This window comes from Tasmannia lanceolata, unplaced genomic scaffold (assembly GCF_043159265.1).
Source record: "Tasmannia lanceolata isolate RefF3 unplaced genomic scaffold, GAP_Taslan_0.1 ptg000008l, whole genome shotgun sequence".
In the NCBI taxonomy this organism is placed as follows: Eukaryota; Viridiplantae; Streptophyta; class Magnoliopsida; order Canellales; family Winteraceae; genus Tasmannia; species Tasmannia lanceolata.
This window is the reverse complement of record NW_027518685.1, coordinates 29,273,548-29,287,742: the sequence shown is the minus strand read 5'-3', so window position 1 is coordinate 29,287,742 and position 14,195 is coordinate 29,273,548. Positions and strand designations below refer to the sequence as shown.

Here is a 14,195-nt window from a genome sequence, read left to right as displayed (position 1 = left end):
CTTTCGCCCCTTGTATTTACTTGGAACAACCCCCTCTAGTGTATTTATGACTACTCTTTTATACTAGATAGGGCTGTCTCAAGTGCAAAAGGGAACCGGAGGATATACCATTTCCCAGCATCTAAAATTTCATTTTATGATGGAGCATAAAAATGACTTTCTTTATAGCAATTTTCAAGAGAAATAAAATATGAACATCAGCCGAGTCCAGAAACTCTCAGTTTGAGGGTATTATGGTCATTTGAGGGTATTATGGTCTAAGAGTTTTCAAGAGTTTGGTAAGCGGTTTTCTATAACATTAGAGAATTCAAATTCGTGGGGATTGTTTCTTCTCTTTTTCTGTCTGTCTGTATGTGTTTGTGTATTTGAAGGAGATTGTTCAGAGATTGAGTTTAAAAGAAATTTTTGAGAAATGGTGAGCTCTAATGGATTGGGTTTGATGGCGGTTGTGGCAGTTTCGGGGACCGTTGTATTGGTGGCTTTGCAACTCCATAAAAGACTCGTCTCAGAGTTCATGAAGAAGGTCGAATTTGAATTTGGTATGGTTGTTTTTCTTCTTCATTTTCTATTTTGGTGTGGATTTTTTCTCTTCAATTGGGTCAGTTTTCTGTTTTCTTGAAGAAAATTTTATGTTTTTTTTCCCTTTATTCATCATCCTCTGTTTTTTTTTCCTCGGAAGATTCTTTAAAATTTATGAAGAAGATTGGTTTTTTATTGAGTATGCTTTTCTTTGAGGATGGTTCCACTTCTGCTTTCCTTTCTATTTAACTGTTCATTTGTTTTCCTTGTAAATTTTTTTTATATGCGTTCAGTATAACGGTTTTTATTTGAAATGGATGGGTGTGGATTTTCCTTGCAAGAAAAAGATGGGTATATCTTTCTGAGAAATGGGTGTTGGATTTGCGTTTTTACTCCATTTTCTTTCGTTATATTTTCTCAAGAGTATTTGCAATTCTACTTTCTTTGTTTTTCACTTTCTCATCTCTGGCTTTGTGACATGCCTAATCGGCCATAACACAAATAAACGAAGAAAATGTTAAGGTCCAGAGTGGGGCCGGGCCCGCCTTGGTATGGACTAGGTGGGACCTAGCTTGGTATGTGACAGGTTTAAAGGGCCTTGCCTAACATGTTCCATCAGGAGGTTTTGGCGTATTCGTAAGGTATTTAACATTTGGTATCCGAGCAGCCACCACATCCATTTTACATGTCTGATGTGGGACTATTGCTTTTGCGTGGAACCCCAACAATCTCCCCCTCCACGCGGAAGCAACGTGGACCATCTCGCCCTTCCACACGATAACTACACCGGGGTTTCCGAGATCTTCCCCGAGGGACATTCCCGCCCTCGGAGGCAAACTAGGGTTACCACGCCCTAGCTCTGATACCATTTGTAGGGAATCAAACCGGGTAGAACTCGACCCTAAAAGCTAGCTGTTAGAGGGAGGGTGCTCATTCCTTTATAACCTATCCACATCCATTTTACGTGTCCGATGTGGGACTATTGCTTTTGCATGGAACCCCAACAGTTTCCTTCGTTGTAAATTTTTTTTCTTCCCTTGCATTCAATTACAAAACATTTAAATAATAGACACCACCGTTAACTACTAAAGACACCTAGATCAATGAGATCCCTACAACACATTTACATAACTACACCATTACAAATTTACAATACACCTCGCAACCACCATCCACTACTACATAATGATTACCCATAACTCTAAAATATATTCCCACAACTAGATAATAACTAGATTCTAACTATCCATAAGCAACATAATTATATGCACATGTCAGGTTTTTCTCTAGAATAAGAAATATCCGAGAAGTTCAAGAAGAAGGTTTGAATTTGAACTAGCCACGTTCTTTTTCTTTCTTTTCAAATTGGGCATTAATTTTCGTCATTTATTTACATTCATTTTCCCCTTCGACACAGTATTCTGTTTTTTTTATCTGCTCCTCCCTTTTCTTTCCCTTTTTTTTCAATGAATTCCTTTGGAAAAAAACTTAGAAAATGAGTAAAAATTCTGAAATTTTCGGCGACTAGCACTAGAAATCGAGGTGAATGGATTATTGCCCCGAATAGGGAAAAAGTCTAAAATGCCCTTGAAGGCGGTTTTACCCTTTTTTAATCAAAACTCTTATTTCATTTTCACCGTTCACCAATCTCTATCTAAAGAGGATGAAGAAAAGAAAGAAGAAGAAGAAAAAGAAGGGGAAGAAGAAGAAGGAAAAGAAGAAGAATTGACCTGGGGAAAAATAGAATGCGCTTGAAAAAATAGAAGGCAAGTGAAAAAATGGAAAAGAAGAGGAAGAAGAAGGAAGGAGAAGAATTGATGCTGGAAAAATAGAAGGCACTTAGAATCGGCTGAAGTCGAGGTCATCTCTTTCAAACTCGAGATCACAATGGTCTGACCAGGTCGTTGCCTATCTCGGTCGAACTCGGGGTTGTTCCAGTAGAACTGGACGCTATTTTGGGGTTCAACCGAAATGACTCCTAGTTCGACCAAGATGATTGAGATGACCCTGAGTCAGACCGCAATGACCTTGAGTCAGACCGAGATGACCCTTAGTCAAACCGAGATGAGCCCGAGTCAAATCACGACGACCCCAAGTTGATTTTTCTTTATTTCCTTCTTCGTCCTCTTCTTTTCCTTTTTTCCGGTGTCTTCCATTTTTCACGGGTGGGTTCTTCTTCTTTTTTCTTTCGTCTCCTTCTTTTCCATTTTTCCGATGCCAATTCTTCTTTTTCCTTCTTCATCTTCCACTTCCTCCTCTTTTAGATGGTAAAAAACACAGCAATGAACGGTGAAAATGAGAGAGAAGAATTTTGAAACAAGGTAAAACCATGCTAGGGGCATGTCCCGTACGACGCCACTTTCCAATCAGCTCTCTTTGGATGCAAATTTAAGAATTTAATACCTTTTCGGTATTTTTTCCAATTTCTTTTGTAGTCTTGTAAATGGAACTTTAATATGGTTTTTAGTTCTCTTTTAATTTTTTACCACCCATAAATTCGTCATAGGAAGAGAAGCTTGTGTCAGTGTTATCCCAAACAGCCATTCTAATTAATACTAATATTGTCATTTGAAATAGGGGTATATTTGTCATTTTATCAAATATATGGCACCAACTTTGTTATATAAAATTTATGAGTAACGTGTTGACAAGTGGTGGCATTGGAGGAAAGGCTGTTAGGAATGCTCAAGGATGTTGTGCGGCCCAGAAGTGAACGGTTTGGATCATCTTATGAAGTGAGCCCCACAATACTTTTTGAAAAGGGATTTGCTAGGGTCCACTGCAAAAGGCATTTCACAGCTGGTCTGTCGCATGTCAGACCAGTCACCTCGTGAATGAAGACAACAACTTTTGTTTCCATTCACGAGGTGGTTGGTCTGACATGTGATACCTTCTGCGATGGACGCTAGCAATTCCCTTTTGTAAAATACTAGACTACACATGCACTGGGCATAAAAAATCTATTTTTGTATAAGACACCGTCTTTTAGTTTATATTTATTTATAGATATATTTGCTTATCTTTCAATTCTCATAAATAATAATTCATTCACTTTCAATCATTTATTTTATCATTTGTTTATTCTCTCTTTTGGGCAGATAATACATCATCTTTTTAATTTATATTTATAGATATTGATTTATGTCGTTATTTTGTCATTTTTTTATTCTCTCTTTTGTCTGACTAATATACCATTTTTATATTATATTTATAGGAGAACTTATATGGTGCCCGACCGTCAAACCATAAAGGGCGGAGAGAGAGAACCATCTCTCCCTTGATTTTTAATCCAAGCGGAACCCTCTTTTTTTACTTTTCCTTAGTTCGGAAATCAAGGCAGCATGTTTTGTCTATATTTGCCATTTATGTTTTGACGGTCGGGCAATTCTCTATTTATAGATGCTTTTTAGGGCGTTTTTTTTCTATTCTCATATATAATAATTCATTCGTTTTCATTTATTTCTTTTATAATTTGTTACATCATAATTTTAATTTATATTTATAGATATATTTGCTTTGATGATCATTGTTCAACCCACTTTGTATTATTAATTGAATTACTAGGAGTTGAAAGAAATTTACCGAAGAAGAAGGTGCGATTCGCAAAAGACGTAGTCGAACCATCGTCCAATAACAAAGAATACAGGCAACAACGCTCGAGATTTGTCGGGGACACCAATCTGATTCGATCAACGGTTGAGATTATGAACGGGGATTCTGTCAAAGAAATGTTGACAACTATCCCTCTTAATAGGCTTGTTCTATAGAGGGGGATTATGATTTAGCATTGCACTTTGTATGGTTTTTTTTTTTTTTTTCTGTAGAGAAATAAGAAACTTCAATTAAAATTGAAAAGGGCAGTGATAAATTCCCCACCTTTTACCGGTTGTGAAGCCACAACACAATCGGTTCCTACTTGAACAGTTGGTGAGCCCTCCACATAGTTAATAATAACCTCACAAGATTTTATTTTTATATGGTCCAAGACCGTGTAGTCCCATAATGTTCAAAATGGACCCTACGGCACGTATCATAGGATGATCTGACCCGTCCATTTGACGGGCCACAACATAAATAGGTTTTGCCCCAAAATCTCAATTGCATAGGATGATCCTAGCCCTCCAATCTAAACGCTTAGGATCATCCTATGGAAATGATTTTTTGGGCACAACCTATTTACGTTGTAGCTGGATCATCCTATGGTGTGGGCTGTACAATCCATTTTGAAAAATACTTGACTGACTATAAGGGCTAACACAATGTAAAAACTCTATCTTACAACTAGTACTTTCTCTCCTATCTTTGAACACCAACCCAGCCCAACAATAAATGGTTTAAATCTTTGAAGAAGGTAGGCACAATAAACATACATTGTTAAAAAAAGAAAAAATAAAAATCACTTGGGTTCACTTTGTTCGTTTGATCCATACCATTCATTTGTTGCGACCCAATGTAAATAGTTCTTGCCCCAAAAACCATCTCCCTATGATGATCTCAACTCTTCGATCCGTGGAGATTCATATATGATATTGTCGTTATGATGATCTCAACTCTTCGATCCATTGTTCGCAGGTGAGCATGCATTTCTAAAAATACAATGAAGCCCACCTTGTTCGAAGATTCAAACAATTCAGTTGCTGGGCCATAATGTTACTAGATTGAGCCCAAAAAATCAACTCCATTGGATGATCCTAAGCCTTTAATGTATAGATAAAACACACCCTATAGAAATCTTTATAGATCGAAGAGCTAGGATCATCTAATGGAGATGATTTTTTAGAAAAATTCTCCGGGCCACTTTTAATTTTCGACGGTTGAGATCAATCTACGGTAGGACCCTCTATTTTTTTCTGTCTCTTACCATCTGATCTCACCCATGAAATGCCACGTGTCATATTATTAACCCCTTCAATTTCTGATTGAGACACTCCGAGCTTTAAAGTACTGTTCACATGTACTCAATCCCCCCCTGACTAAAAAACGGACGGCTGAGCCATGTGATCAAAGTACCATGGCTGAGCAGTACAGAGTTGTGGGCCCAGTGTACAAGTGTAAGGCTGCCATCATCATGATCAAACGACTAGAACAAATTGAGTTGATTAGATTCTAATAGTGGATCGAATGGTGGGCCCAGGAACATCAACGGTCCAAGATCAACACGTTAGAGGCAGACATGTGAAATGGGCCCACGGCTAGAAAGTATTCTGAGAATCCAATCCTCCACTCGTGGGGTGGTCCAAATGAGCAGGTAAGGCTTCCCATTACAATCTAACTTATTACATCACTCTACTTTCTGCTTATATAAAATCGGAAAGGAATTGATATTGGCATCCTTATCTTTGACTTACAATTTTCCAAAAGGAATGATATCAGCACTACCAAATTTTGAGTGTTTAATACTTTTGCTTATTGAATGATGATAGCATCATTAATTTAAGAAATTGCTCAGTGACTTAGACTTTAATTTATCTCTTGATTAAGTGAGTGGGACCCTAGTTGGCAAAACATATTTCATATGTTTAAAAATTTGTCATTTATAAAATATAGCATGGGTAAAATTGGAATGTTGGTACAAAAAACGTGTTTAATACGTTAATGCTTTCAACGAAGTATTAAACAATGAACCTACAAGAAAAAAGTCGCTTAGAAGGAAGTTTTGCTAACTATGAGTGGGACTCCCTCGATAAAATTACATAGGTGAGAGATGGTGGAGGGTGGCTGATGTGATCTTGCAGGTTCAAAATCTGATCAAACATCACGCCATTGAGATTGTGGCATTCACCTAAGGGCGAGGGGACGAGATTGACTCCCTCACCCACTCTGATGGCTATTTTCCCCCTTTTAACAGTTTTCGTTAACTTTTATGAAGGGGTGGAGAAGCAACCGATAACTCCAAAAGCATAAAAGTTAATGAAAACTGTTAAAGGAGGGAAAATAGCCATCAGAGGGGGCGGGGAACATCACTCCTCTTTTAATTTTGTTTTCCTACTATTGTTTGTTTCGTTTTCTTATTAGTTAATCTTCAAATATAATAGTTGATCAACACCATAAGAAAAAGAAAAAGTATCTCTTAGGCTCTGTTCACTTGTTTTCTAGCTGCAGGAAAAGAATCTGACGTGAAACACTGGAAAAGAAAGGAAAATAAACTGTGAGAAAATTCCGTTGTTCACTTGGCCGAGAAAGGAAAAGAAAGTATGCAGGCAAAGTGGTTTTCTCAGGAAAGTGATTCTCTCATCCTTTTTGTGAGAAAATTTAGAGGGAAAGTGCAAGAAAGTTGGTTTTCCACGTCATTATTTATATTTTCCACCTGTGTAATTTTACTTTCTCGAGAAAACAAGTGAACGGCGGAAAATGTCAAATCATGCCCAATCACAGGAAAATTTGGCTTACTTTCTTCTCCTCTCCTCTCCTTTCTCAAGAAGGCAAGTGAACAGAGCCTTGGGGATCTTTAAATATATTAAAATGAGGCCGTTTTTCAAATATTCATTCAAATTCACAAAACATGATTACGACAAGGTAAAGCTATCATTAAAATTTCAAAGCAGGCACTATTGGAGGAATATAGTTCGATCCTACTTTTAACACAAGTGGGAAAGCATGATGTCAAGTTTTCTGTCCATTAATCAACCTCCATTGACAAGGTTAAAATATTCTTCATCCATATCTTTCAGTGGCCCCATCAAGATCTTATCGTATGTCTTCACCCTGTAATCTAGCTACCCAAGACCCTAAACCCTAAATTTATTCATACTTAATATATATATTAGAAAAATACTTATTTAAAACCTTATAAATGTAAAGTTTCTTTTAAATAATAAATACCTTATAAATATAAATTCTTTTATAGACATTATTACATATCTTCTACATGTAAATTTCCCTATAATAGCTATTAAATACCACAGTCACAAATACTTTGGATATTTTTGAAGGCATCCTGACACTTTATGATTTATTTATAGAATGACAAAATCCCAAAATTGTCTCAAGATTCTAAAAAGCATGGAGATGTATAGTATGTTTTTTTACCACAAAAATATCATGATAAATTCATTTCGTCAAATTTTAATTATTAAATTTTATAAAAAAAATTTTTAATATAAATATAAAAATAAAAAAATAAAGAGGAATGATAGATACAAGGGAGCCAGCCCCTTGCATAAAGAGCCAAAAAAGAGCTCTTGATTGGATCTACATCATCAAATGTAACTGATTTTACTTTTTCAACCGATTTAAAAATGTAACTGAGAATGACTTGGATCCAATGAAGAGCCCTTTTGTGGCTCTTTATGCAAGGAGCACCAAAGGCCTCTGCCCTTCCATCCCTTGGATCGATAGAGAGGGAGGGCAGAGCTTTTGGTTTTTTCATGTTGTCAAACAGTTGAACAATGAAAATAGATGGCGAGTGCCTGATCGAATTGATCGGGTCATGTAGGAATAAGGTTCAAATCTCTCGGATCCAATTTTGTAATTTTTTTATTCCTTAGAATTTTTTTTCCCGTTCCTGGTGGTATCAAGATGTCGCTGTGTCGGGAGATCTTATCTGTCTCTCCAGGAAAATGGATATCTCCAGAAAAGATTTTCAGTTCAATCCTTTTTTTTTCTCTCCACTCATAAAGGGCTCCTGTGTATCTATCATTGCTAAAAAATAAAATATACCCCATATAAACTCTTCTTCAGAAATTCCTCAGGCAAGTATTTGTGACTATGTTAGATACCATTTTGGAGATTGGTTAGATACTATGTTAGATACAATATAGATGTAAATAGCTTACATTTTAAACATCAACCTTATTTTTATACAACAAAATTAGTTGTAAAAGCACATATTTTTCAAATGAATAATCTCTGTGTCATTCTTTTGTCTTGATAATTCAAGAACCCAAAGGTCCCACCTCATGAAATCAATCATGCAAGAAAATTTCCCTATATATATATATGTGAGAATAGACTTCATATAGCTTATATGAGGTGGCGCTTAAAAACATAAGGGGCCCACTTTGTTTGGATTATCCAAAGCATTCATTTGATAGGCCCTCACATAGATAGCGTGTGCCCAAAAAATTAACTTCATATGATCATCCTAACCCTTCCATTTGTGGAGGTTGAAATGGATGGGTATAAACCTCCATAAATCTGCCCATTTTCAACCACCATAAATGGAAGGGTTAGAATGATCCTACGGACCTGATTTTTTGTAGGCACCATATCCATCTAAGGGCCTTTCAAATGAGTGGTTTGGATCACCCCAAAAATGTGGGCCCCTTATGTTCTGTGAGCGCCACCTCATATAAGCTATATGAGGTGACCTTAGGAACTCTATTCTCTCTCTCTCTCTCTATATATATATATATATATATAAGTTTTTATTTTTTTAATATAAATAAAAAAAATAAAAAAATAAAGAGGAATGATTGATAGATGGATCAAAACAAGGACTGGATAACTTGTAAATTCCCCTTTTACCCACTATCGAAAAAAAAATCCATATCTCTTCAATGCCCACAAAGATTTCACCACTAAATTCGTTCATCAATTCAATACATGAAAGCAACCAACCCAATTCATGTATCTACATTTTTCCACAGAGACTTATGTAGTAGAGGAGTTGTACATTAGATAATAGACCCCACCAAACCCTTCTAGACTCGAGAAGGGACCAGTAGTAAATCTATCAATGCAAGAAGTAAAACATCTGTGGAAATAATGATCAAGACGAAACCAACGCCAATAACAATAACAAACTGTAAAATATATATTATTATTACTGATAAATGAGAAATGAGAAAAAGAAGACGATAAAGGAGTGGAATTACCAAATTGAGATAGTTTTTCTCGGTTATTCCCTCTCTGAAGGGTTTCTCCAAAACCCAGTACCGTACACCTGCTGGGCCCACATCTCTAATTCCATATCGGACAAAGCAGGTGAAGTGCCAGGCCGTAACGTATCGGCCGATACGGGGTGTATCTGGATTTCGGTATCGTCGGAGTTTTTTCTTGTAAGGAGGCCGATCTTGCTTTTGGACCGTTGATTTTTCCGACTCTTCTTTTTTAGGGCTCTCCGGCAAAGTCCCGCCGGTAACTTAACGACGGCGAGAACGAGAAGATTCACCAGCCCGCAAGGACAGCAACAGCAGATGGCCGCGCAGTCGGCTGCCGTTCCTCCGGCGATCTCGGCTAACCTTTTCCGGCGAGATTCTGACTGCCGCCGGGATGTTGTTGCCGAAGAATGGAGAACGATCTGACGTGTCATTTTCGAATAGGAATCGAACTCTCTGATAACATGGAGGATGACGAGAGAGAGAGAGAGAGAGAGAAGAGATTTCCGACCGCGAGATTTGACGTATTCCGTTTGGGTTTTTTAGAAGAGAATCGAGGATAACGGTAACGGATCCTGTAGCGAGATGAGAAAGACGATCGATAGAGAGAGAGAGAAAAATTAGGGTTTGAAGAAGAAAATGATTCCCTCTGTCTGATTCTAAACAAGATCGCTTCTTTAAAGAATCTCTTTAATTTCTTTTTGTTTTTTCTCTATCCCTCCCACTGAAGAATCTGTAAAAATGGGATTTTTGTCTAGGTTAGGTTAGGGCTCAATTTGGTTTTCCCTGTGGCCGAAGCAGGGAAAGGCCGCGCTGGAGAGCAACAGACGGCTTTTGGGAAGGGTTTTTTGCACACGTATATCTCACCAAATGTGTTGGTTTAAGGCCATTTTTTTTGCCGAAAAGATCGTTAACCTTTGACGCTTTCTTTCCCGTTTCTTCGGACAATTCGCATCAATTCCAACCCTAACAAAAGAAAGCTCTAGAGTCACACAGAAAGATAACACGAGAGAGACAGAGAGAGAGAGAGAGACAGTTTTCTGAGCAGTTGAAATGAAAAATATATTTAGAAAACAGGAATATTTTACGGTAGCACTCGGACTTCCAAAATAAGTAGCCTCATGTAACTGTCACATGAATCAAAGGTGGAGTGGAAAATGGATTGACACTGTTTATGCCTATTTTTTCCCTCGACAAATGGCAGGGTTAGGATGATCATATAGAGCCGATTTTTAGTACACATCCTATTCATTGTAGGGCCTTCCAAACGAATGTTTTGAATCCCAAAAAATGTGGGGCCACATGTGTTTTTTGAGCTACAGCTTAGGAACACTTTCCGCTCATCTTTTGAACTATACGACTTGTCGGAATTATTAGGGTCATCCAATAGAGATTATTATTTTTAGGCACTAGAGAGAGGGTGGGAGCCTATAAATGAATGGTTTAGACCATCCAAATATATGGGCCCTACTTATGGAGATTAGTCTTGGGAAGTGATGATATATTCACCCCCTTTTCTTTTCCGGCTATTAGGATAAATTGGAGAAAAACTAAGGATGGCTGGCTCTTCACAATATTCCTTGGTCTCAAGTAGTCATTTATTTGTTACCTCTCAAGGCAAAATTTCATGAAGGGGCCCAAGTAATAGCCACCGTCGGATCGGATCTCTTATTAAAACATTTTCCCATTTGTTTGGATAATTTCATGAGTTGGATTTCCAATCTGTTTACCACGTGTACGGCACAGATCCAGCCGACCTACCCACTTTCGTGGTTCGTGGACTACGGAGAGAAGAAGAAAGTGAAACAAAGACGGGTACTAAAAGACAAAAATACGTGTGAGAATTTGTAACGCTGAGCTAGATACAGAGATTTTCCACGTCGGATCTGATGTGACGGGTTTATATACATCAATACGGCATCCACTATTGTTACGCCACGTGGAAAGTCAGATATCGGATACTTTTATTTATTACTTTCGGCTATTTTACTTTGACTCAATTATTTTTACGTTTTCCACGAACAGGGGAGACAGTGATTTATTTACCCCTCTAGGCTTTTGCGAACATTGAGGAAAAGAAAATAGGTGGGGCCCAAATATTCCAACCTCCCGACTTGATCCGAATCTATCTTTTTAGCATTTTTTCGAAGCCAGAGTAGACTAATAAGACAAAGACTTTTAGTTTGTGGTGAAGGGAGCGAGAGAAGATGAGGTCCTTTGGTAAACCATTTTCCATGGAATTTTTTTTTTTCACGATGAGGTTTACCTTTTATTAAGGCTACTGAAGTTGACAACAAGGTTTAAAATTTCGGTTTCGGCTATAATTTTGGTCTTCAATCCCTAAACATAGTCAGGCCTATCACGCATTAGTCTTGAGTGAAGTTTGCTTTATGCTCGTCCCTATCTCTATAGGTCAGTAGAAGGGAAGAAAACATGGTCACTCCTTTTAGGAACATGGCTCGTTTAGTCATCCTTCTTCTTCCTAAGAATTGAATGAACCAAGTTCACCTATACGAGAGTGAGGAAGACATTTCAAACAATCAACTTCCCACTTTGGATGTCCCGTTTGACGATTCTGCTAGTTTAGAAACTAAGGAGAAGGACAGGGGTCGCTAGGTCAGAAAAGTGAGAACTATCAATTCTCCCCGAGTAGGATTTAACGAATCTTTTCGATCGAAGCAGGAGCATCTTCTATGTCTGAATATGTAAACCACACCACCCTTGAATGAATATTCAAATTGGCTAAAAACTCTATCCCCGGGTCCCAAAAAAGGGTTCCCACTTCATCGCGGTAGCTATCAGGGCAGGCATTGCTTGGTTCCCGAATGGGTTTGCTTCCAGCGAGTGTGCGCCCCCTATAAGCGAAACCAAAATTTCAGCCGAGATCCCAAAATTTCGGTCGAAATGAGGTAGAAGCTAACGAAATGTCGGATATTTCTCTCAAATTTTTGGTTGAAATTACCGAGATTTGCTGAAATCCTGTAAAGAAATAAAACAGAAATTGACGATGAAATTTCTGAAATTTCGGCCGAAATTTGTTATGTTTCAGGAATATTCGTTTCAGAACGTTTTGGTTTCGATGTTGACCGAAATCCGAAATTTTGGAGTTCGGTCAAAATTTAAGACCTTGGTTGACACTTCCATGTTTTAATAAGTGCACAAACTCAGCCTGTCTTTTCTATTTTTTTTTATAGATAAGATGGGATTGTCTTTTCTATTTGAATTGGCTTGGAGAGCTTTTTGGAACCCGTAATAAACCTTTGACAGGAATTTAAATATAAAAGAAAAGATGAGTTGGTGCAACTATTAGAACATGGAAATGATAAATGCGCTCTTTTTCATCACTTGGGACACCCAGCAGCAGTAGAGGGGTTGATGTCCTTCACGTTAGAAGGATTCAAAGGAGTTGATTGCCATGTACACTGCAGTTGGGTGTCCCATGTGATGAAAAGGGGCACATTTATCATTTCCCTTACTATATTACCCATACTATAACACTTGCAACTTGAAAGGAACCACTCTTGCACCCCTTTCTAACTTAAGGGACAATTATTGGGCCCCACTTATCCTTGTTTACATGCTCGTATCCGTGGATTGGATGGTCCTAGGGCCTTTGATCCATCAAGCCTTGATCCAAGATCAACATCTTGATTGGATGATCCTAAACCTTTGATTTTTGTAGTGTGACAAAGACAAAATATGGTTCATCTCATGAATTTTCTACAAGATTAATGGTCATGATCTCACATAGATGCCCCCTTGTAGGACCCAGCAAATTGGCTTTTACAATTGAATGTGAAATTGACTTTCACCGATCGTAAAATTTACTTTCACCACATGTTGCCCAAAGATCATGTTCATAGCAAGTACCCATTTTTTTAGTTAAGGCTCCGTTTATTTCAACGTAAAATGGTTGTAAAATAAATCTTATGCCCATTTTCCCACTAAGACGGTAGAATTCTCAGATAAAGGACAAAATTCAGATCCAAAGAAATAAAGGACATTAACCAAACTCATATTTCAAGGAATTTTTATTTCTTAAAGCAAAATTATTTTCTATTTTATAGGAAAATTCCAAACTTACTAGACCAACAATTTTTTCTACGGAATATTACTTTTCATGGAAAATTTTTATATTTTTTTCCGAGACCCAAACATGCCATGTGCAAGTGTTGCAATTTTAAGGGTGTGGATAAAGACATGAGCCCACTTGAGATTGGCATGTCCCTAAATAGAGGTATATTTGTCATTAGTGTAGGGTGCAGTAAGGGTTGGTTGGAAAGCTCCGACATGGGCGTCTCTTTCTAAATTTATTGTAGGGGGATCGATAGATATCCGGATCCACCTATGTCTTTGTCATTATCCATTTAGATTACCTATTGGTCCGATTCTCTTTCGGATTGCCTTTCGGATCCTACTTTCTGAGTTTGGGTCACAATCTATTTTGAACCAAACTGTCGAAGTGTCCTAGCTATCCGAACCTTAATAAACGGGATATGGGCACATGAGAAGGATCCAGGGACATATTATGGATCCTCTTCGTAAGATCCGAAAATTTTCGGATTGTGATCTAGACATGGCAAAAAAATCCGATGGATAGTCACGATCCGAAATCCTTTTAGTAAAACACCCTCAAAATATTTCTTATACTAATACTTAAAGGAGGAGTATTTTCATAAAAATGAACTAAATACTACTTAGCATAGAAATTTCCACTTCCCCCCTTTTTCCAAGCATCTTTTTCTATTCGATTATTGTTTCTTCCTGTAAACTTGCCACTCACCTTCAACAAGGATTAGTTACTCAAAAGTTTTATCATCGCGCACCCTCGAACAGTGGAGTTCTTTTCAACAATAA

At 37.6% G+C, this 14,195-nt stretch overlaps 2 protein-coding genes across 2 annotated transcripts; one reads left to right on the top strand and one right to left on the bottom strand.

Moving 5' to 3' along the window:
* The first annotated feature begins 340 nt into the window (after positions 1-340).
* LOC143883544 (uncharacterized) lies at positions 341-4,390 on the top strand. The gene is made up of 2 exons (XM_077386879.1): positions 341-539; positions 4,084-4,390. Exons 1-2 carry the CDS (start codon positions 413-415, stop codon positions 4,284-4,286), a joined length of 330 nt encoding a protein of 109 aa, XP_077242994.1. The 5' UTR covers positions 341-412; the 3' UTR covers positions 4,287-4,390.
* A 4,860-nt stretch (positions 4,391-9,250) lies between these two features.
* Positions 9,251-10,422, bottom strand: LOC143883543 (uncharacterized). The gene has a single exon (XM_077386878.1). The coding sequence runs from the start codon at positions 9,770-9,772 to the stop codon at positions 9,359-9,361; it is 414 nt and encodes a 137-aa protein (XP_077242993.1). The 5' UTR covers positions 9,773-10,422; the 3' UTR covers positions 9,251-9,358.
* Positions 10,423-14,195: the final 3,773 nt, after the last annotated feature.

Coding starts and splice junctions, on each gene's coding strand:
- LOC143883544 (XM_077386879.1), top strand. CDS start 413: ATGGTGAGCTCTAATGGATTGGGTTTGATGGCGGTTGTGGCAGTTTCG. Junction 540..4,083: donor GAAGGTCGAATTTGAATTTG/GTATGGTTGTTT, acceptor TTGAATTACTAG/GAGTTGAAAGAAATTTACCG.
- LOC143883543 (XM_077386878.1), bottom strand. CDS start 9,772: ATGACACGTCAGATCGTTCTCCATTCTTCGGCAACAACATCCCGGCGG.